This window comes from Diachasmimorpha longicaudata, chromosome 4 (genome assembly GCF_034640455.1).
Source record: "Diachasmimorpha longicaudata isolate KC_UGA_2023 chromosome 4, iyDiaLong2, whole genome shotgun sequence".
NCBI lineage: Eukaryota > Metazoa > Arthropoda > Insecta > Hymenoptera > Braconidae > Diachasmimorpha > Diachasmimorpha longicaudata.
Genome location: NC_087228.1, coordinates 5,815,288 through 5,836,367, shown reverse-complemented (window position 1 = coordinate 5,836,367; position 21,080 = coordinate 5,815,288). Strand labels below are relative to the sequence as shown.

Genomic DNA, 21,080 nt, shown 5'->3' with positions numbered 1-21,080 from the left:
ATTTTCCGCAGACTTATCTCCATCATTGGGCACTTTGATGTCATCTCGAGGAACTTGTCATCAATCACCAGCTACCCCCCCCCCCTCTCCAGGTAAGAATTAACTAATGATGAAAAGAGAAAAGGATTCATGTTAAAAAGGTGTCATTCTACGGTATCGAGTTAAATCTGGCAACATGAGTATGCACCTGTTTCTGAAAATAACATCACCCAGCGGAGCCGTTTAAGGAAAAGTGGAAGACAAGAGAAGAAAAGTCGACGCATGTCGTTCGAACACATACATATATCAGATTTTGGCGCCTTTCCCAAATGTTCGACGATGTTAAAATGAAAGAGTTGAAATAAATCATCGAATACATGCGGATACTTTCGTTGGCTAGAAACAAGAACAGTGAGATTCAAGGGTTCCCCCCCCCCCCGCAAGAGAAATGGGGGGAGGCCACTTCCGAGTTATGATTTATAATCAGATGAAGGGGGGCATGAAGACATTGTTACAATTACATCAAAGAAGTTTTATTGAATATGTGTAGTTTTCAATCATGAAAAAAAATTACAATTTATTACTTTTTCTTCGGCGGGGGGGGGGGCTCAGCCTTCAGACCCCTTCCTCTCGAGGGGTCTATAGCAGTTGGGCGGAGGGGACGTATAGGGGGGCTTCACCCTCCGCAAAGGTCGTGGGGGGGGGGGCTTGTAAGCCACCCACCCCTCCATAAAGAAGGGGTTGGGAGGGATGGTATTGTATGGTGACTCGTAATTCATGAGTCCCCCCCCCCCCAATCCTTCCTGAACGAGGGGGTGAAGGCCCTCATCTACGCCACCCTCCACCCAACGACCTCAGACCTTCGTAACGACAATCGATTATCATATTCGAATGATGGTATCGGATTGGGGAATTTTTAAACCCCCACCTATCGTCCTGATGCCATAATCTACTATTCTGCACTCGTATCATTATACAATATTGTAACAACAAAAGTAATAATTGATTCACATTTTTCACCTCATATCCGCACATGATGATTTCCATGACAACGCTCGGGTATTTGTTTGTGCCTTCACCACATACCAATCAAAATACGTAAAAATCTCGATTTATGAGATGTTATCTCATGTACTTTTTAAAGCGAAAGATGCAACAGCAAGTGAATAATAAGTGAAATTCCAGTGCAATTGTAATGCTTCAAAATGGGACGAAATAGTCATATATGTACAGAACTTGGGACACACCGTCCAAAACCATGTCAGGGGTCATCAATACCTCAAGTAAATGTTTGCATTAACCCTTGAGCGGTGTCATAATGGGCGTTGGGTCGTCGTCTTCAGTGTTATTGCAATAAGTACTACAATATTGTGAATTATAAACTAAAAGTTTATACATTTCTCACTTGATATGTCTTCTTGGCACTATTCGTGCTTCTAATAGCTATGGTGATCACGTGGGGAGAAATTTTTAAGAAAAATTATGAATCACGTGGGGAAATGAGGCGCAAAGTGCTGGTCAGAAAAATTCCAGTGATGACACAGGAAATTTTATTAACTTAAACGTGAATTTGTTCTGAACTTTTGGGAAAGGCGCCAAATATTTTATCTTAACAATATTAGATTTTTTGATATCTGAGGGATTGCAATATTTTCCAGGACCCGTTTTCATTTTTTTATGGAAAATTTCGCTGAGAGCATCAGTTTTGTTAATTGATTGTTATGACATACACACGGAGAAAAGCAGTGCGAAACTTAGTGTGCGACCAGTCTCCAAATAGAAATGTGCGTAGGAAGGGTGTCGGTGGTAGTGTGTATGATTCATGTTTAAACTGGTGTAGAATAATACAGCAACATTATAGTAAGGAATATATGGGTGGGAGATTATTTTATTTGGACACTGAGAGAAAAATATAATTTGGATTTGCACGGATAAAAAATTTGGACAAAAATTAGACCTTTAGAGGGCGAAGCGTGGGACGAAATGACAATCAACCATTTTTTAGATCAAGTTTTGTTGGAAGAATTAGACTTGTGAGGCTAATTGTTGTAATAAAACTAATCTTCATCCCTCGTTTCGTCCGCTGGAGGTCTAATTTTTACCTAAAATTTCTTTTCGTGTGGACAAACACACGGAGAGAAAAATTATTAAAAAATTACGTCTCTTCCGTAATTTGTCAGTCAAAATAATATTCGGTATAAATGACGGAGCAGTTTCAGCATTTCGGTTGTGATTGTTGACAGTTGATTTTCATTCAGATTGCTAACAACAGAAATATTATTTAAGATTAATAGATTAATACTAGTTCATTCACACGTGCCCGCGGTGTCACTCAATTCTGCATTAATTTTAATTGTGCAGCAGCCGTTAGTGGTATCAAAGAACCTGTACTCCCGTTTAGTGGATTACACAACGGAAAATGAGAGAATAGCAGTAATGACTGAGAAGAAAACGGAGAGAGCAGCTGAGCTCATGAAGGCATCACATCAAATGACTAAAGATTGGGACAATGCAATTAAAGTGAGTTCCACTTTCTTATCTGGAAAATGGAATTCTTCTCTCGGGAGCGGTCTTTTACTCATTTTCGTTCAACTGGAAACTATTCAACTGGAAACAATTCAATAAAAATTACGTCAAAGTTACATCATTCATATAGACTTATAAGAGAGCAACTATTTTACAAAAAATAACGGAGAGTCCATTTGAAAGTATTGGAAAGCTCCTTAACAAATACATAAATGACTGTCTACTCTTTAAGCATTTCGCATTTCGCACGAGCATTTTGCACGTTTTTTGGAACTTCCGAAGTTTCCTAATTCCTAATTTCCTCATTTTTATTAATCCTGTTCTTTACATGCATGTTTGAGATATCTCATCTAATGAAACCACTGAATTTAAGTATTACCTGTTTTTAGAACGTTCAAAGACAACGTCGAAAGCAGCTTCTCTCTAAAAAAAGAAAGACTGAAGAGGCGAGAATAAAATTCGTGAAGGATATGGAAGCCAAAAATACAACAAAGCACGCTGAGATAGTGAGAGAGGCGTGGAAATTACTCTTGTACAAAAAGCCCCAGTACAGACTTATCAACAGTGCCCTATTTACCGCTGAGGTTAGTGTAATGAGTCCCAAATTGAGTCCCTAATTTGAATTTGATTATTCTATATCAGACTTACAGAGAATTGCATGCTCAATTGGCCTTTAAACGGAAACTAGAGGGTATTGAAGTAAAAACTGACAATATGTTTGCTGAATTATTGAAAAAAGATACCGAGGAGTTTTTCAAAAAAGAAAAACTTAACGCGCAAGAACGGCTGAAGAGAACTCAAAATTATCGGATTGAATTGAAAAAGCAGTATGTAATAGATGCATCAATTTCTTTTTTTTACCCCTCAGTAGAACACACGAATCAACCATTTGAATTTATAATTTAATATGATAGTTAAACAGAGATTGGGAGGAAAATAATTTTTATTATCACTATGGCATGACTATATCAATGGTTGATAAGAAACAGACGATCCCGATTCGATATAATGTGTCATGGCTTCTCATGCCATCAATTGTTCATTCCCATTCAATTGTGGTAATAATAATAACGTAATTTCGGTTCACAAAATGTGAAACGACGTTCTTTAGTGAAAGATGAGTTACGTAGGGCAAACCTAACTGCCTAATTAACTCAACAACCTAACTAACATTAAAAATTCTCCATCTTTAAAATTCTAAACTAACTTTAAAATTATAAAGACAGCAAAGAAAAAACGTTAAATGGGGTTCAATAATTTATTGAATAACCTATCAAACAGCTAATTTTTTTCGAAAATTCTCCATCTTCACTCACTATCTAAAATTGGCCTCAATCTTTTGAATAATAATTACCGTGTTGATTTGTAATCAGTCCGTATTGTTAATGCCCCCGAATATTCGGTAGCTCCCTTGGTAAGAGCGCGGGGCGCGATACTGGGAGACCCGGGTTTGATTCCCGGTTCGGTTAAAGCGGAAATTTTTTCTCTCTAATTCTAATTCTCTTCAAATTATTTGATGCCTGAAGGAGGGTAGGCGGAGCTTCTGGTGAATTTGAGAGTGAATGCGACCCCGCCACTTGTGGTATTAATAATTGGAAGAGATTTTTTTAATTATTTACACACGCCGACACATTGTATCGAAAAATAGGGTTCGATACTGGCGGGACAAGTAGTTTCAGACTCGTAGGATCATAGCACTCGAAATGTACTTTTTAATTATAGCGTCGGAATCCTTAAAAGAGTCCATTCAGCTCAAAAGATAATTACCATGCCAGTTTTCATTATATTTTAGAATTGAAGACACGAATAATCATTTTAAGAAAATGAACTTATATGATACAAAAGCAGATGAGGAAGACTTGCAGAAGATGCAGGAAGAGGCAAGGATGAGTGAAGAATGTGAGCAAGAACAGGTAAAAGTATTTTTTCGTTTTTAACAATTTTGTATTTATTAATATAAAAATAATGAATTAATAAACAGTGTGAATTCTCAAAAGATAGAGTGAGCTGGTCAATAGACAGACGATTCGACATTTTATTTCGTTTCAAAAATGATTTATCAATTTCAGATGAGGAAGAAGAAGGAATCTTTGAAGAAGATGTTTTTGGATCAGTTGGAAGAAAAAAAACGTATGGAAGAAAAAATGAAAGAGCAGGAGAAAATTCAGAATCGTTCGATTGAAGCGTACATAAGTGCAAGAGAACATTTACGGGAGATAACGAAGAAAAAGTTGAAGGAAGAACAGGAAAATAAGATTAAACGCTCTGAGATGCTAGGTAATAAATATTTCTTTCATGTCGCGTACAGTTTGAAGAAGTACCTTCACGCTGTACCTGGGCAGGTTTTTCCCTCAGAGTAAAGTTTTCGTCCTTAGGGTTCCTCGTCCTTCTGCGAAAACGGTCAGAAAATATTCGCGACATCCGCGAAAGGCACATAATGTACGCGTCAGCTCTCATTTACTGCTCGCAGTGACATAAATGAACTTTGATTCCTAGGAAAGAAATGTGCAGTGGCTTTCACGGGGGATGAAATGGAAGAGGAAGAACGAATTCGACGAGAGGTGGCTGAGAAAGATAAATTGGAAGTAGAGAAAACTCAAGAAAAACGACAATTTCATGAGAAAATGCGGGCGGATATAAAGAGATATGAAGTTGAAGCTGCGGCTCAGCGATTGAAACGAGAGCAAGAGAGGAAAAATATGATTGATTGGGAAATTCATCAAAGATACAAGAGAGAAGAGTGTAATAAGCAAACGGAGTTGAAAGCGGCGCAAGAAGAGTACATGAGGAAAAAAGAGATGGCCGCATTTCTGAAGAAGCAAATGGTATGATTAATTGAGTCTCTTCTGCTTCTTCTTGAATAACCAGCGTTTGACGATTATTGATTATGGCATTTCTCACGGTAACAAAAGTTAATTATTTATGGAGATGTTTTCCGAATTTGTCGTAATTTCTTAATATTTCGTCGATTTTTATCGATTCATTTCGAGAAGAAAATTTATAAAGACCGATTATGGGACAACTCGTAATTAATTGCATACTTAATCAATTAAAATTGTTATTAAATTGCAGGCAGAACAGAACGCCATTCGCAAAATGGAAAACATCATGAATGACGATTCGCAAGAGGTACAGAAGGTAATACAAACGACTAATGAGAGAGTTCTAGCTTATGGAAAAGAAGTTTTAGAAGAATCCAAAAACGTGAGACCACTGTTTCCTATCATCGAAGCAATTGAGGTAATTAATATTTCTCTGTCCCTTAAGTACAGCCAGACCTGGAGAAAAAAGTTTGAGAAAAATAATTGAAAATTACTGCATTACGGCATTATAATGTTTCGATTTACGATTCGATATTACTCCAGAGTTTCAAGAGGGAAAACGGACTTCTTCCTCCAAAACCAGTCGAAAAATTTGGACCAGTGAAGCGCAAACCACGGATGAAGAAGATTTGCTCAAATCCCATACCACCAGAACAAATCTTCTATTTAGGATGAATGCAACCATTTCCAGTTAAATTGAACTTCTGTGGACGACATTCTTTAATAAATCAAATTCGTGTTGACCCGTACTTTTCTCTCTTTTCTTATTTCATGGTATGATTACGTAATTAGACGTTCGTTTAAGAATAACTGAACATCACTATTCAGTTATTACTGAATATGGTATTTAATATTCTTTACCACAATGTTGTTGTTTTGAAATGGTAACATTTGGGCCTTCAACGAAAATCTAACACAAAATGGAATCTCGAAAATTTTTTTTGCCAATTTTACTCTGATATATTCAGATTTCATTGAAAAACAAATGATTTTTTCCTGCTTTAGATTTCCACAAGAGCCAGTTTCACATCATTTCGATAATAATTGATAGGTATTACAAATGAGGTGAATAGAATTTTTAAAAAGTGATAATGCCTGAGGAAAAGGAAAATTCACCCCGGCCGGCCGGAAAACCTAAAGCCCTCCCCCCCGCAGTCAATTTTTTGAATGCTGGATTATCCGGAATGGCAGCTACGTGTGTAGTTCACCCTATGGATGTCATTAAAAACCGGATGCAAATGAGCGCAGAGAAATTAACCATTGGAAAGACAATATCGTCCATTTCGAGTGCAGGATTTCAGAAATTCTACGCTGGCTTGTCGGCAGGTTTATTGAGGCAGGCGACCTATACCACTGGAAGACTTGGAATTTATAACCAGCTCAATGATATCTGGAAGTAATTGTCTCGGTTTTAAATATTTTAAGTCTTCACAGAGAGAAATTTCCTGTAAAATTTGATTTAAAATGTGATCAATGACGATCGTCGTATCATCAGAGTTTATTATTTGCTCTTTATTAGTTTAAAGTTATGGAGCCCGAATAATGGGTTATTTACACTGTCATTAATATTACACTTCCTATTTTACTTTTTTTTCATGGCTTAATTCGATTTAATCTCGTCAATTACCGTCTTTCAAATATTTACATATTAATTTGGTATATCTTATATATCAGTTGCATCTGTAAATTTTTTTAGACGTAAAAGGTCGTAATTCCTGTCTTTGATCTACACATTTAGGACAATGCCAAAGGACGTGATCAAGTGTTTGGCATGCTGGGATCATTGATTATTCCAACTCTGTCCAGGGAGGCTGCTAAGTGGTAAAGGTTGACTCTAATACCATTGATAGTAACTATTGTTTCTCTCGGAAATTTCCAATTCTCCTACCAAGTCTTAGCAGTGTCCCTGTAGTTATGAATTGTTAATCGTAAAAAACTGAAAAGCTAAGATATAGATCCATTATAATCACATGCTTATTAATTTAGGAGTAAATATGAAGGAACTCCGGGATTTGGAAGTTTGGTACTCATGGGAATGGCTGCTGGCTGTGCTGGTGCGTTCATAGGAACTCCTGCTGAAGTCGCATTAGTGAGAATGACTTCTGACGGTCGCTTGCCTCCAGGTATCAAATATAACTTTCAATGTAAAATTTCTTCAATAATCTATGCACACCCGGAATAGCCCAGACTGAACGTCAAACTTCATCATCATTCGACTATTCTCTGCCACCGGTACTCGATCCTGGTCAGTGGTAATCGACGAAATTTCTACTCGAGATTATGACTGATTTGATTTGACAACTTCACTCTTCCCTTGTCTTTCACTGTCATCCAATGTTCTATGAAATAAATGAATAACTTAAATAGAAATTCAATGAAACCATTCCTTCCAACAGATCAGAGAAGAAATTATAAAAATGTAATTGATGCCTTCCTACGCATCATCAAGGAAGAGGGTGTGACGGCTCTCTGGCGAGGTAGTTTAGCTACTATGGGTCGTGCTGCTGTTGTCAACACTTCCCAACTGGCTACCTACAGTCAAATGAAGATCTGGATGAGTTCCAAAGGTATATCTGAGTAGTCTCAGTTTTTATGAAATGGGGTTGACTATTGACATTGTATTGACTGCGATCAGCTGGCATTCCCGATGGTATTCCGTTGCACTTTTCTGCGTCAATGGTATCCGGTTTCATCACGGCCTTCAATTCAATGCCCTTCGACATCGCAAAAACCAGGTGAAGTAGTATCTCATTTGTTTATTGCATTCAAACCAAGCATCACCCAGGTAGAAATACGAGTTGGGTTTGCAGCTCCCCATGCTGCATCCTGGATAACGAGGAAAAATTCTGCAATTAAAAGTTTTAAATAAAAAGGTGTTCTTTGCACCCTATCCTCTCTTGTATAAATAACTAATGTGTTTTTAAATGATAGAATACAGAATGCAAGCGTGAACGACAAATCCCCCGGTGTTCTTGGAGTCATCACAGTAATCGCGCGAACCGAAGGAATAGGGGCTCTATGGAAAGGATTTTGGCCGACCTACTGCAGAATTGGTCCGCACACTGTCATAACTTTCATCTTCAATGAACAATTTGCACAGTTTTATCGTCAATTTGTGATGAAATGAACTTTTCATAATTATGACATGGGTCACTGACATTATGTAATTACTTTATTAAAGAAACTCATTATATGGCTCTAGTACGATATAGACCATCAATAATTTAAATCGCTGAAGTCGGTATTGAAAATCTGATACCTTGTGGTGAATAATTTTATGGCAGTTCTGGCGATGCGTATTTTTTCTTCAATTCTCAGTCAAAGATATTTCGTACAGGGTGTCCCATTGGTTTTAAATTTTAATTTTTGAGACTAAGGGATGAAACTTGGCGGTACAAGGAGAATTTCATCCTCCGAACACAGTTGGTTTGTAATGCTTAGCATTCATTAGAAAAGGAGATATAATTGTTTTATTATGGGAAGAATTTTCGAATGCCACTCTGTGCTGAGATTTCGCTGGGGTTATCACCGCTCTTCGACTTTTCTCGTGGATATTGTTCTTGATACGAGTGCAAATACTGGCACAGAATACTGTTCAGTAATAAAAGTCTTATATGGCTCAATATGTGATTCAATATTTATTACAAAATTGCGCTATACACAAGTGGGTTTTCACAGAGTTTTAAGAAAATGAGGTAATCGCCGACGATCCTAGTTCTAATAATGAACCTTACACTATATACATGTTTCCATGAACAATGATTGGTACAATAATCCTTCTCCGCACATTAATAGCAAAAATACTTTGATAGAATGTTTGAAGAATGTATCGTTTTTCGTTTCTACAATTACGTCTAAGAACACAAAATTTTTGGTAAATCTTCAGAAAAAAATTGCTCTATTTTGTAGAGCGATGATATGGACTTCAACTAAGTTGATCGTTTCTGATAAAATAATAAAGGTTTGCGAATATTTGACCTCTTTCATAGTTTTGAGATTTCACATACGAGGGACGAATCAGTGAAATGAGGAGAGGACTGGCTACCACTGCAAGAAGAGTTGCCGGCAACTATGGATCAGCTCAGTGGAGACAATTACTCTGATAAGATTTTTCGACAACTGATTCGAAAATAAGTAGAAATAAATTTAAAAACGGTTTCACACAATAATCAGTAACATAGGACGAGTAAACGTATAAAAAAATTGACTTGTGATACGGCACATGTTGTTACTCACTTCACTAAATTCGTCACGATTATTTATCTATATTATTGTGCGTTATCCTTGCACGCAATAAAGATAAACCTCACATATGTGTTGCTCTAACCCGTACATCAGGATGAATAATAATTATTGACTTGTGTCCCCCAAAACTGACGAATCATGAGAAAAATCATTTCGTTGAATAAATAAAAGCACAATGAGGAATTTCACAGTCTGGCACATAATTATTGCCAACCATCGTGCTGTTGGAATTACGAGTAATATTGCTTGTAAGACGATGTCATCTGCTCGAGGAAGATGAAGGTGAGAACTGTATGGGGTCCCAATCTTGCATAATAGGGAAAGAAGCCCTTCCAAAGGGCGAAAACTCCCTCGTTGCGTAGAACTTTTGTAAGAACGTCAACGGCTCCCTTGTATTCTGGTTTCCCATCGATCATCTTCATATTTTGAATCCTGTAAACAATCATTAAAGCATAACATCCACGGTGACCTTTCATCGAGAAATTTTTAGAATTCAGAATAAATTTTGATAGTCTGGTATTCACAAATAAATAATCTTTACTACGACTGGTTTAGACATAGAAAATTCAAATGAAAAACAATCTAAATAACGTTCGATGAAGGGTATAGGGTTCGATGAAGGGTTCATTCGATAATGAATCGTTTTGTATCGAAAGTTATTAAAATATATGAAGAATTTCTTGTCAAGTGAGTCAAGGACAGACCGAAATTGTTGAAAGAAAACATATGTTTGAAATGACCCGTTAAAAAAATCTCAATGTGGATTAACAGATATTTATTTCTATTGTCGAAACAGAGGAAAAGATCGATCAATTTCTAAAATCGTGAAAGACAATGGTCAATTCGTATATCCCCTGATATCCCCTGAGCGTTGGTTATTGAAACTAAATATTCAAGAAATGCATTCATTGCATTTTGCATTGAAAATTACTTTATATTACCTCGTCTTTGCAATGTCAACGGGCATTGAAGCAGCAGTGGTGACGAGTCCAGAGATCATTGAGCTAGCGAAATGTAGCATTATATTCTCTTCGAAATAACCAGTCTCGAGCAGAGCCTGTTTGGCCTGGGAATATGATGCTAATTGAGCTGCATTTACCACCATGGCTCTTCCCATTGTAGGAATGGCTCCACGCCACAGTGTGAAAAGACCTTCCTCCTTTATTATTCGAAATAGTGCATCAAATACATTTTTGTACATTCGTCGCTCAGCTAAAACGGACAGAGAAATAATTTCCATTAGTAATTACCATACTTAAATTTAATTTCTTTGAACGGTGATTAGATTGACAATTTATTGGATTCAAAGTTTAAATAGGTCGAGAGTAAATCATTTCTGATTGAAGTTCCAAACAAGTGCAGGTGTAAAGTAATATCTACCGATTGGTAATCGACCATCCGCAGTCATTCTGATGAGGGCAACTTCCGCAGGAGTTCCTACAAAAGCCCCTACACAACCAGCCGCCATTCCCAGGGCGGCTTTAGTGAGGAAATTTGGTTGACCGTCCTTCCTGTATGAAATGAAGAAAAACAAATATTATTTGTTGAATAACTTGCAATATTAAGCTTATGAAAAACTCGAAAAATTGATTTCACACACACTTCATGAAGTCAGTGAAATTTGATAATTAAATCAAGCAGCGACCGACGCTGTCTAACAGAATTGATGTGACCATTACTTTACGTGTAATTATTAATTTTTTCCTTCATTCCTACCAATTTTAGCGGTAGCCCGTTTCCGAATGGATTCATACTAATTCAATTTCAAAAATGAGAAACTTGACATTTGCGATGAAAATGAAAAATCTAAAAAATATATTGTACAATATTTCTATTACAACACTTCCTTTTACTTGGAATTTTTTTCAAAATTATCTCAACATATGACTTCATGCTTTATCTTTGCAACAAGCGCCTACATTCTACATATCCTCGAAAAGAAAATATGTAATATTTTAATGAAATGGATTTATACAAAAAATTGACTATACAAGAAGCCGATAAGGATAAAAATTGATTCGAAATCATATCTAAACTCGGTATTTTGGTTTCGTCATGCCATAAAATGATATTCCCGTGAAGGGAATTCTCAATCAAATCATTATGGTTTTCGTGAGACGAATCCATCCTAAATCTAGAAAACTGGTATTTTTAACAATTAGCATACATTCCATATTTATTTCTCGAGTTATACACCGGACGTTAGTCTCATCAAAATAAAAAAATCTTCGGCAAAATATATTTCATCCCATCAATAATATTTCATTGAAAAGTGTTCTACAACATTTTCTCATCTCGTGTTTTTCAACTGTTATTGTTTAATAGTCTTGATCCCACGATTGGATTCCCTCGCCCCAAGATCTCGTGACAAAAAAAATAGTGTCTATTTTACGCTCATTCTCCAAGAAATAAACATTAGGAATGAGTATAAGGATTCGAATCAATATAAACGACCTCCAACATGTTTCATAAAAATAAAACATCAAGTTATTTATCACCACACTTACGATGCTAGTTCAAACAGCCAAGTATAGATTCCCAGTCGTGTCGTCGTATATGTAGCTTGTCTCATAAGTCCAGCAGACAGTCCCGAGTACATAGCCAGTACTCCCTCATTTCGAGCGATTTGTGAGACAACACTCAAAGTGGAAACTCTCGTTCCACTCAGTTGCATACGATTTTTAATGAGGTCCAAAGGTTGCACGAAACACGTTGCAGCCATGCTGTACAAGACAAACCTTGTATTAATACATAATAGCAAATAAATAGATGAAGAATCGTGATCAACACTTTCCCTGGCAATAGTTCAATGCAATAACATTGCCATTAACATATATTTTGAATGACATCAGTCACAAAATACGTGGGATATGAAAAACGAAGATCAATTCCCACATTTTATCAACTTTTCTCCTGCAGCTCATCATTTTATGGGGCTAAGACTTCTGAAGTTGTCGTTGTTTCATTAATTCTTCAATGTTAAATATTGATTAACCGAGTAATACTCACCCAGAAGTTCCGCCAATGAGGAATTTAATGCTATTAGGCACCGAAACTTCTGTCTTCTGCGATGCCATGATAATCAATCAATGAATCAAGTTAATTAACGAGTAAAATGATTAAACAACGCCCAACAATTAGTACTGGATGATAACGAACAGCAGAGTGACAAGTGGCCACCTGCTAACGAGAGCTTGTCACAGAAAATATTTCTGGTACACTTTCAATTGCTGTGATCTCTGATTGAGATGTCGAGGCGAGGGAGCACAGGCCAGACTAACACTGAACCGCTTCGGATAAACGGTGGCAGATACTCAACAGTCTCGTTAGGCTGATCATGTGTGGGCGAAGTTCGCGAGATTGAAGAGAAATATATGACACATTTTGTCAGCTGATAGCAGGTGTAGCAGGGGTCCAGCTTGCCAGAATCGACAGTAGCGCTGCCACTGCTGGGGTCATTACTAGGGGTGGCGTGGGGACACGTAACTTCCAGAGATTATCGGAGAGATTACTGACGCTTTATAGAGTCAGTAATCAACCGCAAAATTTCCGTCGCGGTAGCGCACGAACTACGATGGTGAAATTGCCTGTTAGTAAGGCATTAAAATCTGTGGTTTCTCAGATGGTTTGAAGTTTCCCGCCCTTGAAGACCACAGGCCTAAATTATTAATTAAAAGAATGACTTTATTCACCCGATTGTACATGGTTAGTACATGTTTGTACAATAAAAATCTCGATTTGTAGATTTACTCGTTAATCTAAAAAAAAGGTGCAGTTCTTTCGCCGCTAGAAGCGACAGTGGCGCCGTCGCCTTTGAGGTTATGTACTAGAATTGGGCCCCAGATGTGAGCCTCGCCTCTAGTGTATCGTCGTTTGGGCTTCACAGAGTTCACAGTTGCCGAAAAAATGGCGGACGCAGCGGCACGACAACTTCAATACGAATATAAAGCTGTAAGTTATTTTGTTGTTGAATTATTGTTAACACACTATTAGTTCATTCTAGACCAGTCATAGTGGAATAAGTGACCGATGTGTGCAATAGATTTTATGTTTTGTGGATTGTTTTTCCACTAGGGGACTATCAACTATTCGAGAGGTTATGTTTGGCAGTAAACATTAATTGTATTTACAAACGTTTGGTCATGAGCTAACCATATACATCATTTTTGGAATCGTCATTTACCATTTATATACGTTATCTTTCGACCGTAAACTTGAGTACTTTATTCTGCATTTTGGTAATCAAATATTTTCGAAATGCCATTGAGTTTTCCATAGCCCTGGAACCTAATGACACCATAAGTACCTCTGGGATTGCATTTCAATGCCTTATCATACAACATCCAGGACTATTTCTCAATAATTTTCGTCACTAAATGATCTGTGTCTAGAGAAGAACATACGAAGAGGAATTGCGAAGACTAGAGTTTCATACAAATGATCTAGTACCCAGAAGTAACAAATTCATTCCAAAAACAAAATTGTAGTTGTTTAAAATAATAATGAACTATCAGTCCCCATTCAATATTTATTTTCATGTATTCAATCGACATTTTCGTTCAATTTCAGAATTCCAATCTTGTACTTCAAGCAGACGTACGATTAATAGAACGCCGAAGTCGAGATGAAGCTACAGGCGAGGTCATGTCCCTTGTGGGCAAATTGGATGGGACGAGAATGGGTGATAGAGCTCAGAGAACAAAACCTGGGAAAGCTGAAGAGCGTAAAGTTAAGTGAGTAATCGCAGTTTATGTACGCAATTTACTTTAGTGAAATCTCTTCTCAAAATTTTGCAAATCGTTTTGGAAAACGTACGAGTTTTCGATTTAAGGCCCGAATATTATCTACAGCGGGTCCCGTTTGAAACAATGCCCCGAAATATGGTCAGCCATCAGGAGGGTAAATGACTCGAAAAATTGCAATCGGTTCCATAGTATTCGAGGTATTTGCGAAAATCAGTCCAAAATGAAATGGAAATTTATGAAAAATAGCTGGAACAATCGAGCTCAAGAACTTTCAGATTATAATTCTAATATTCCTCTTTTCGTTCTCCAGGCGTCAAAAGCGTGACGAAGCTCAATATGACTTCACCCGGATGAAAGGAGCTACTCTTCTATCAGAAGGTGTTGACGAAATGGTGGGAATAGTCTACCGTCCAAAGACCCAAGACACACGTCAAACCTACGAAGTCCTGCTGAGCTTTATCCAAGAAGCCCTCGGCGATCAGCCCCGGGACATTCTCTGCGGTGCTGCTGATGAGGTTCTAGGAGCCCTGAAAAGCGATCGTCAGGATAAAGACAAGAAGAAGGAGACAGAACTCCTCCTGGGACCGCTGGCAGACGAGCGATTCGCATTACTAGTGAACCTCGGCAAGAAAATTACAGATTTCGGTAATGAAGAGAAGAATCCAACCAACGAGGAGAATATTGATGAGACGTACGGCATAAACGTTCAGTTCGAGGAGAGCAGTGAAGAGGACGACGAGGATGTTTACGGAGAGGTCAGAGAAAATGACGACGATGGAGATGAAGGTGAAGAGGCCAACGATGATCGTCTGATTCACGCTGAGAACCTCGGAGGAACAGAAGAAGCCAAAAAGGAGAAGACCTTGCACCCCTTAGACATCGATGCTTACTGGCTCCAGCGACGACTCAGCAGGATCTACAAGGACGCTGTGGAATCTCAAGCTCGAGCTGCTCAGGTCCTGAATGTCTTGAAGGATGCCCCCAGTGATCGTCAATGTGAAAACGATCTTGTTGGCCTCCTGGGTTACGACTGTTTCGACTTCATCAAACAACTGATGAAACAGCGTCACATGATCGCGTACTGCACAATGCTAGCATCATCTCAATCCGAATCAGATCGCCAGAAGATACGTGACAGTATGAAGGATGATCCGGCATTAGCGAAAATTCTGCGACAGTTAGAAACTGGTAAAAATGATGACGATGGTAATGAGACAATGGAAGCACGAGCGCAGAGAAAAAGGAGAGAGGAGAAGGAAGATACTGGGGGTCCAGGGGGTCAAGTCCAAGGTACCAGGAACATTGTGGATTTGGAGGACCTTGTTTTCACGCAAGGGAGCCACTTTATTGCCAACAAAAGGTGTAAGTTGCCTGAAAGGAGCTTCAGAAAACAGAGGAAGGGGTATGAAGAGGTGCATGTACCAGCACTCAAGCCTAAACCCTTTGGGGAGAATGAGAAGTTGCATCCTATTGATCATCTCCCCAAATACATCCAGCCTGCATTCGAAGGATTCAAAACTCTCAACAGAATACAAAGTAGACTTCATAATACAGCTCTGAATAGCGATGAAAATTTGTTATTGTGCGCTCCAACAGGTGCAGGAAAAACTAATGTTGCTTTATTAACCATGATGAGGGAAATTGGAAAACACATCAATGATGATGGCACCATCAACGCAGACGAATTCAAGATCATCTATATAGCCCCAATGCGATCACTCGTACAAGAGATGACTGGTAATTTTGGAAAACGTTTAGCTAGCTACAACATAACGGTGTCAGAATTGACTGGAGATCATCAATTGACGAGGGAGCAGATAGCCGCCAGTCAGGTGATTGTCTGCACTCCCGAGAAATGGGACATCATCACGAGGAAGGGTGGGGACAAGACGTTTACTTCTTTAGTGAGATTGATCATCGTTGATGAAATTCATTTGCTTCACGATGAACGAGGCCCTGTCCTCGAGGCTCTTGTTGCTAGAACCATCAGGAACATTGAGACTACTCAAGAGGATGTTCGTCTGGTTGGACTGTCAGCTACTCTCCCCAATTATGAAGATGTGGCGGCATTTCTCAGAATTAAACCGGAAACTGGGTTGTTCTACTTTGATAACAGTTTCAGACCGGTGGCTCTAGAACAACAGTACATCGGTGTGACCGAAAAGAAGGCCATCAAACGTTTTCAGGTAATGAACGAGATCGTTTACGAGAAGACAATGCTTCATGCTGGTAAGAACCAAGTCTTGATATTCGTGCATTCGAGAAAAGAAACCGGAAAGACGGCTAGGGCTATCAGAGATATGTGTCTGGAGAAAGATACTTTGGGAACATTTCTAAGAGAGGGGTCAGCATCAATGGAAGTTCTGAGAACTGAAGCTGAACAGGTGAAGAATCAAGAATTGAAGGATTTATTGCCTTATGGATTTGCCATTCATCACGCTGGTATGACGAGAGTCGACAGGACTCTAGTGGAAGATTTGTTTGCTGACAGGCACATTCAGGTACTTGTGTCCACTGCCACTCTTGCTTGGGGTGTCAATTTACCAGCACATACTGTCATTATCAAAGGAACTCAAATTTATAATCCTGAGAAAGGACGATGGGTAGAACTTGGAGCTCTAGATGTTCTCCAAATGTTGGGACGTGCCGGTAGACCACAGTATGACACGAAGGGAGAGGGGATATTAATAACAAATCATAGTGAATTACAGTACTATCTCTCACTACTGAATCAACAACTTCCTATTGAATCACAGATGATTGGGAAGATGGCCGATATGTTGAACGCTGAGATTGTTCTGGGGACAATTCAGAACATCAGAGATGCTGTTGTCTGGTTGGGATACACTTATCTTTATATTAGAATGCTGAGGGGTCCTAATTTATATGGCATCAGTGCAGACAAGTTGAAGGAGGATCCATTGTTGGAGCTGCATCGAGCTGATCTCATTCATTCTGCTGCTATTCAGCTTGATCGAAGTGGCTTGATTAAATACGATCGGAAATCCGGGAATTTCCAATCTACTGAATTGGGAAGAATAGCTTCGCATTACTACTGCACCCACGAGACCATGTCCACGTACAATTTGTTGCTAAAGAGAACATTGAGTGAAATTGAATTGTTCAGAGTGTTCTCGCTCTCTGGGGAGTTTAAAAACATCAATGTTCGTGAGGAAGAGAAGCTGGAGCTACAGAAATTGATGGAGAGAGTTCCCATTCCCATAAAAGAGAGTATTGAAGAACCTAGTGCCAAAGTAAACGTTCTTCTTCAAGCTTATATCTCACAATTGAAGCTCGAAGGTTTTGCGTTGATGTCTGACATGGTTTTTGTGACTCAATCAGCATCTAGGCTGATGAGAGCAATTTTCGAGATTGTCTTGTTCCGAGGCTGGGCACAATTGGCTGACAAGTGCTTGTCGTTATGTAAAATGATTGATAGACGTATGTGGCAGTCTATGACACCCCTTCGTCAATTCCGCAAAATGCCTGAGGAAGTTGTCAAGAGAATCGAGAAAAAGAACTTCCCTTGGGAGAGGCTCTATGATCTTGGGCCAAATGAGATTGGCGAACTTATTCGAATGCCAAAACTTGGAAAAACTATTCACAAGTACATACATCAATTTCCGAAATTGCATTTGTCGACTCACATTCAACCTATTACCAGATCAACATTGAGAGTTGAACTGACAATAACACCGGACTTCCAGTGGGATGACAAGGTCCATGGAGCCTCAGAAGCATTCTGGATTCTTGTGGAAGACGTTGACTCAGAAGTCATTCTCCATCACGAGTTTTTCTTGCTGAAAGCTAAATATGCGAGTGATGAACATTTGATAAAGTTCTTCGTTCCAGTATTCGAACCGCTTCCACCTCACTATTTTCTCAGAATTGTCTCAGACAGATGGATTGGATCGGAGACACAGTTACCAGTGAGCTTCAGGCATCTGATTCTACCTGAGAAGAACCTTCCACCAACTGAGTTACTGGATCTTCAACCTCTACCAATCACAGCTCTCAGAAACCCCAAATTTGAGAGTCTATACTCTGATAAATTCCCACAGTTCAATCCCATTCAAACCCAAGTATTCAATGCAGTTTACAATTCAGATGACAACGTCTTCGTGGGTGCACCCACAGGCTCGGGCAAGACAATAATAGCAGAGTTCGCTGTTCTGCGACTACTCTCTCAAAAACCTGACGGCAGATGTGTCTACATGGTGAGCAAGCAGGCCCTTGCAGAGCTAGTCTACACGGATTGGTTGGTAAAATTCAATCATTGTCTGGGTCACAAGATTGTCCTGCTAACAGGTGAGACTGGAACTGACCTGAAGCTCATCGCAAAGGCCCAGATAATTGTAACCACCGCTGAAAAGTGGGACGTGCTGTCTCGACGATGGAAGCAACGTAAGAATGTCCAGAATATTCAACTCTTCATTGTCGATGAGCTACAGTTAATTGGTGGGGAGGAGGGTCCAGTCCTGGAAGTGGCATGCTCACGGGCAAGATACATAGCCCTCCAACTAGAACGGCCAACGAGAATAGTTGCACTGTCAGCTCCACTAGCTGACGCGAAAGACGCAGCGGCCTGGCTGGACGCACAGGCAGCTGCAACTTTTAACTTTCACCCATCAGTCAGACCAATCCCCCTCGAGCTGCATGTCCAGGGAATAAACATCACTCATAATGCCTCACGACTAGCGGCAATGGCAAAGCCCGTTTATAACGCCATTCTTCGTCATGCTCCTCATAAACCCGTCATCATATTCGTCCCAACAAGGAGACAAGCGAGGCTGACAGCCTTCGATTTGTTAACGTTTGCAGCTGCTGAAGGACAGAAGACCAAATTTTTCCACGCCGAGGAGGCTGATATCAAACCCTTCCTCGATAGGATGTCCGATAAAACGTTGAAAGAGACTCTCTCCCAAGGAGTTGCATATCTACACGAAGGATTGTCCACTGACGATCGTCACTTAGTGGAACAGCTGTTCGAGAGTGGAGCTATTCAAGTTGCTGTCGCCACTCGAGATCTCTGCTGGGGATTATCTATCAGTTCACATCTGGTGGTAATTATGGATACCCAATGTTACAACGGAAAAACTCATGCTTATGAAGATTATCCCATCACTGATGTCCTTCAAATGGTGGGAAGAGCCAATCGACCACTTGAAGACGATGACGCTAAATGTGTTCTTCTCTGTCAAAGTTCAAAGAAGGACTTTTTCAAAAAGTTCCTGAATGAACCATTACCGGTGGAGTCACATTTGGATCATAGGTTACATGATCACTTTAATGCTGAGATCGTTACAAAGACCATCGAGAATAAGCAGGACGCAGTGGACTACTTAACCTGGACATTCTTGTACCGAAGATTGACCCAGAATCCTAACTATTACGGTCTGCAGGGAGTGACTCACAGACATCTGTCTGATCATTTATCGGAGCTTGTTGAAAATACTCTCGGCGATCTAGAACAGGCCAAGTGTGTGGCTATTGAGGATGACATGGATACTTTGCCACTGAACTTGGGAATGATTGCGGCTTATTACTATATCAACTATGCAACTATTGAGCTGTTCAGTCTGTCCTTGAATAATAAAACAAAGATTCGTGGACTTTTGGAGATTATCGCCGCAGCTGCTGAGTATGAGAACGTTCCTGTGAGACAGAGAGAGGAGAATCTCTTGAGGAGTTTAGCTCAGAGATTACCACATGCACCGCAAGCCCAAAGAATGGCAGATCCTCATGTGAAAGCACAGCTGTTGCTTCAAGCTCATTTGTCCAGGATTCAACTTGGTCCAGAGCTGCAGAAAGACACGGAATTAGTGTTGAGCAAGGCTATCAGGCTGATTCAGGCCTGCGTTGATGTCCTCAGTTCTTCCGGATGGCTGACACCTGCCGTTGCTGCTATGGAGCTTGCCCAGATGATGACTCAGGCTATGTGGTCTAAGGATTCTTACCTCAAGCAATTACCACATTTCACTGCTGAGACCATCAAGAGATGTACTGATAAGGGTGTAGAGAATGTTTTCGACGTTATGGAGCTAGAGGATGACGACAGAAATAGGCTTCTGCAGCTGACTGATGCACAAATGGCAGATGTTGCCAAATTCTGCAATCGATATCCCAATATTGAGATGTCTTATGAGGTGCAGGATAAGAATAAAGTATTCAGTGGAAGAACTGTCAATGTTGTTGTTCAATTGGAACGCGAGGACGACGTTACTGGGCCTGTTGTAGCACCATTCTTCCCACAGAGACGTGAGGAAGGCTGGTGGGTGGTCATTGGAGATCCTAAGACCAATTCATTACTGTCGATTAAACGACTAACGCTCCAACAGACTGCGACTGTAAAACTCGATTTCGTTGCACCTGCTTCTGGACAGCATGGATACACTTTGTATTTTATGAGTGATGCGTACCTGGGGTGTGATCAGGAGTACAAGTTTAATATCAATGTGGGAGAGTATGAATCAGAGGGAAGTTCAGCCTCTGACTTTGAGTAAAGGGTTTATTTTTCATGTGGAGGAGGAATTCTTGGTATGTCTTTTCGTATCGTAAGAATTTTATATTTGTATTAATCGAATTTTTCTTACCGTCAAATTATGTACAGATATTGTGGAGAAACCGATTGTAATTATTATTAAGAACAAGAATAACCATACGTCAAATAAATTGAATTTTAAGTACAAAATACTATTTTTATATTTTAATAAATTCCCATCAGATTTTCTACATCCACCGGAATTGCAGCTCATTACAAATA

General features: G+C 39.4%; 4 protein-coding genes across 7 annotated transcripts; 3 read left to right on the top strand and 1 right to left on the bottom strand.

Annotated features, from left to right (window-relative positions):
* Window positions 1-158: 158 nt before the first annotated feature.
* Window positions 159-6,136, top strand: LOC135161670 (trichohyalin-like). 2 transcript variants are annotated; one of them, XM_064119445.1, is made up of 9 exons: window positions 159-1,262; window positions 2,341-2,499; window positions 2,895-3,089; window positions 3,148-3,332; window positions 4,298-4,418; window positions 4,575-4,782; window positions 5,002-5,330; window positions 5,578-5,745; window positions 5,871-6,136. In XM_064119445.1, the coding sequence occupies exons 1-9, from the start codon at window positions 1,185-1,187 to the stop codon at window positions 6,000-6,002; spliced, it is 1,575 nt and encodes a 524-aa protein (XP_063975515.1). In that variant the 5' UTR covers window positions 159-1,184; the 3' UTR covers window positions 6,003-6,136. The 2 variants fall into 2 exon arrangements, with proteins under 2 accessions (XP_063975515.1, XP_063975516.1); XM_064119446.1 differs by having other exon boundaries at window positions 160-1,336.
* Window positions 6,137-6,367: 231 nt separating this feature from the next.
* LOC135161673 (mitochondrial 2-oxoglutarate/malate carrier protein-like) lies at window positions 6,368-8,595 on the top strand. The gene is made up of 5 exons (XM_064119448.1): window positions 6,368-6,723; window positions 7,314-7,450; window positions 7,724-7,894; window positions 7,963-8,062; window positions 8,259-8,595. Exons 1-5 carry the CDS (start codon window positions 6,419-6,421, stop codon window positions 8,452-8,454), a joined length of 909 nt encoding a protein of 302 aa, XP_063975518.1. The 5' UTR covers window positions 6,368-6,418; the 3' UTR covers window positions 8,455-8,595.
* A 357-nt stretch (window positions 8,596-8,952) lies between these two features.
* LOC135161680 (mitochondrial 2-oxoglutarate/malate carrier protein-like) lies at window positions 8,953-12,993 on the bottom strand. The gene is made up of 5 exons (XM_064119463.1): window positions 12,582-12,993; window positions 12,080-12,295; window positions 10,953-11,083; window positions 10,514-10,784; window positions 8,953-10,004 (listed from the first exon to the last, which is right to left on the bottom strand). Exons 1-5 carry the CDS (start codon window positions 12,647-12,649, stop codon window positions 9,803-9,805), a joined length of 888 nt encoding a protein of 295 aa, XP_063975533.1. The 5' UTR covers window positions 12,650-12,993; the 3' UTR covers window positions 8,953-9,802.
* Window positions 12,994-13,393: 400 nt separating this feature from the next.
* On the top strand, window positions 13,394-21,008 carry Brr2 (Brr2 U5 snRNP complex subunit). 3 transcript variants are annotated; one of them, XM_064119451.1, is made up of 4 exons: window positions 13,478-13,523; window positions 13,851-14,027; window positions 14,142-14,305; window positions 14,628-21,008. In XM_064119451.1, the coding sequence occupies exons 3-4, from the start codon at window positions 14,217-14,219 to the stop codon at window positions 20,818-20,820; spliced, it is 6,282 nt and encodes a 2,093-aa protein (XP_063975521.1). In that variant the 5' UTR covers window positions 13,478-13,523; window positions 13,851-14,027; window positions 14,142-14,216; the 3' UTR covers window positions 20,821-21,008. The 3 variants fall into 3 exon arrangements, with proteins under 3 accessions (XP_063975519.1, XP_063975521.1, XP_063975520.1); XM_064119450.1 differs by having other exon boundaries at window positions 13,851-14,055; XM_064119449.1 differs by lacking the exon at window positions 13,851-14,027 and having other exon boundaries at window positions 13,394-13,523.
* The last annotated feature ends 72 nt before the right edge of the window (window positions 21,009-21,080 follow it).

Bases quoted from the DNA above. Each gene is read 5' to 3' on its own strand.
- LOC135161673 (XM_064119448.1), top strand. From the start codon at position 6,419: ATGCCTGAGGAAAAGGAAAATTCACCCCGGCCGGCCGGAAAACCTAAA. The intron at 6,724-7,313 runs GTAATTGTCTCG...TTATTAATTTAG, and splicing joins CAGCTCAATGATATCTGGAA to GAGTAAATATGAAGGAACTC. The intron at 7,895-7,962 runs GTATATCTGAGT...GACTGCGATCAG, and splicing joins GATCTGGATGAGTTCCAAAG to CTGGCATTCCCGATGGTATT.
- LOC135161680 (XM_064119463.1), bottom strand. From the start codon at position 12,649: ATGGCATCGCAGAAGACAGAAGTTTCGGTGCCTAATAGCATTAAATTC. The intron at 12,296-12,581 runs GTGAGTATTACT...TGTCTTGTACAG, and splicing joins CTCATTGGCGGAACTTCTGG to CATGGCTGCAACGTGTTTCG. The intron at 10,005-10,513 runs GTAATATAAAGT...GATTGTTTACAG, and splicing joins GTTGACATTGCAAAGACGAG to GATTCAAAATATGAAGATGA.
- Brr2 (XM_064119449.1), top strand. From the start codon at position 13,479: ATGGCGGACGCAGCGGCACGACAACTTCAATACGAATATAAAGCT. The intron at 13,524-14,141 runs GTAAGTTATTTT...GTTCAATTTCAG, and splicing joins TTCAATACGAATATAAAGCT to AATTCCAATCTTGTACTTCA. The intron at 14,306-14,627 runs GTGAGTAATCGC...TTCGTTCTCCAG, and splicing joins GCTGAAGAGCGTAAAGTTAA to GCGTCAAAAGCGTGACGAAG.
- LOC135161670 (XM_064119445.1), top strand. From the start codon at position 1,185: ATGGGACGAAATAGTCATATATGTACAGAACTTGGGACACACCGTCCA. The intron at 2,500-2,894 runs GTGAGTTCCACT...ACCTGTTTTTAG, and splicing joins ATTGGGACAATGCAATTAAA to AACGTTCAAAGACAACGTCG. The intron at 3,333-4,297 runs GTATGTAATAGA...ATTATATTTTAG, and splicing joins CGGATTGAATTGAAAAAGCA to AATTGAAGACACGAATAATC.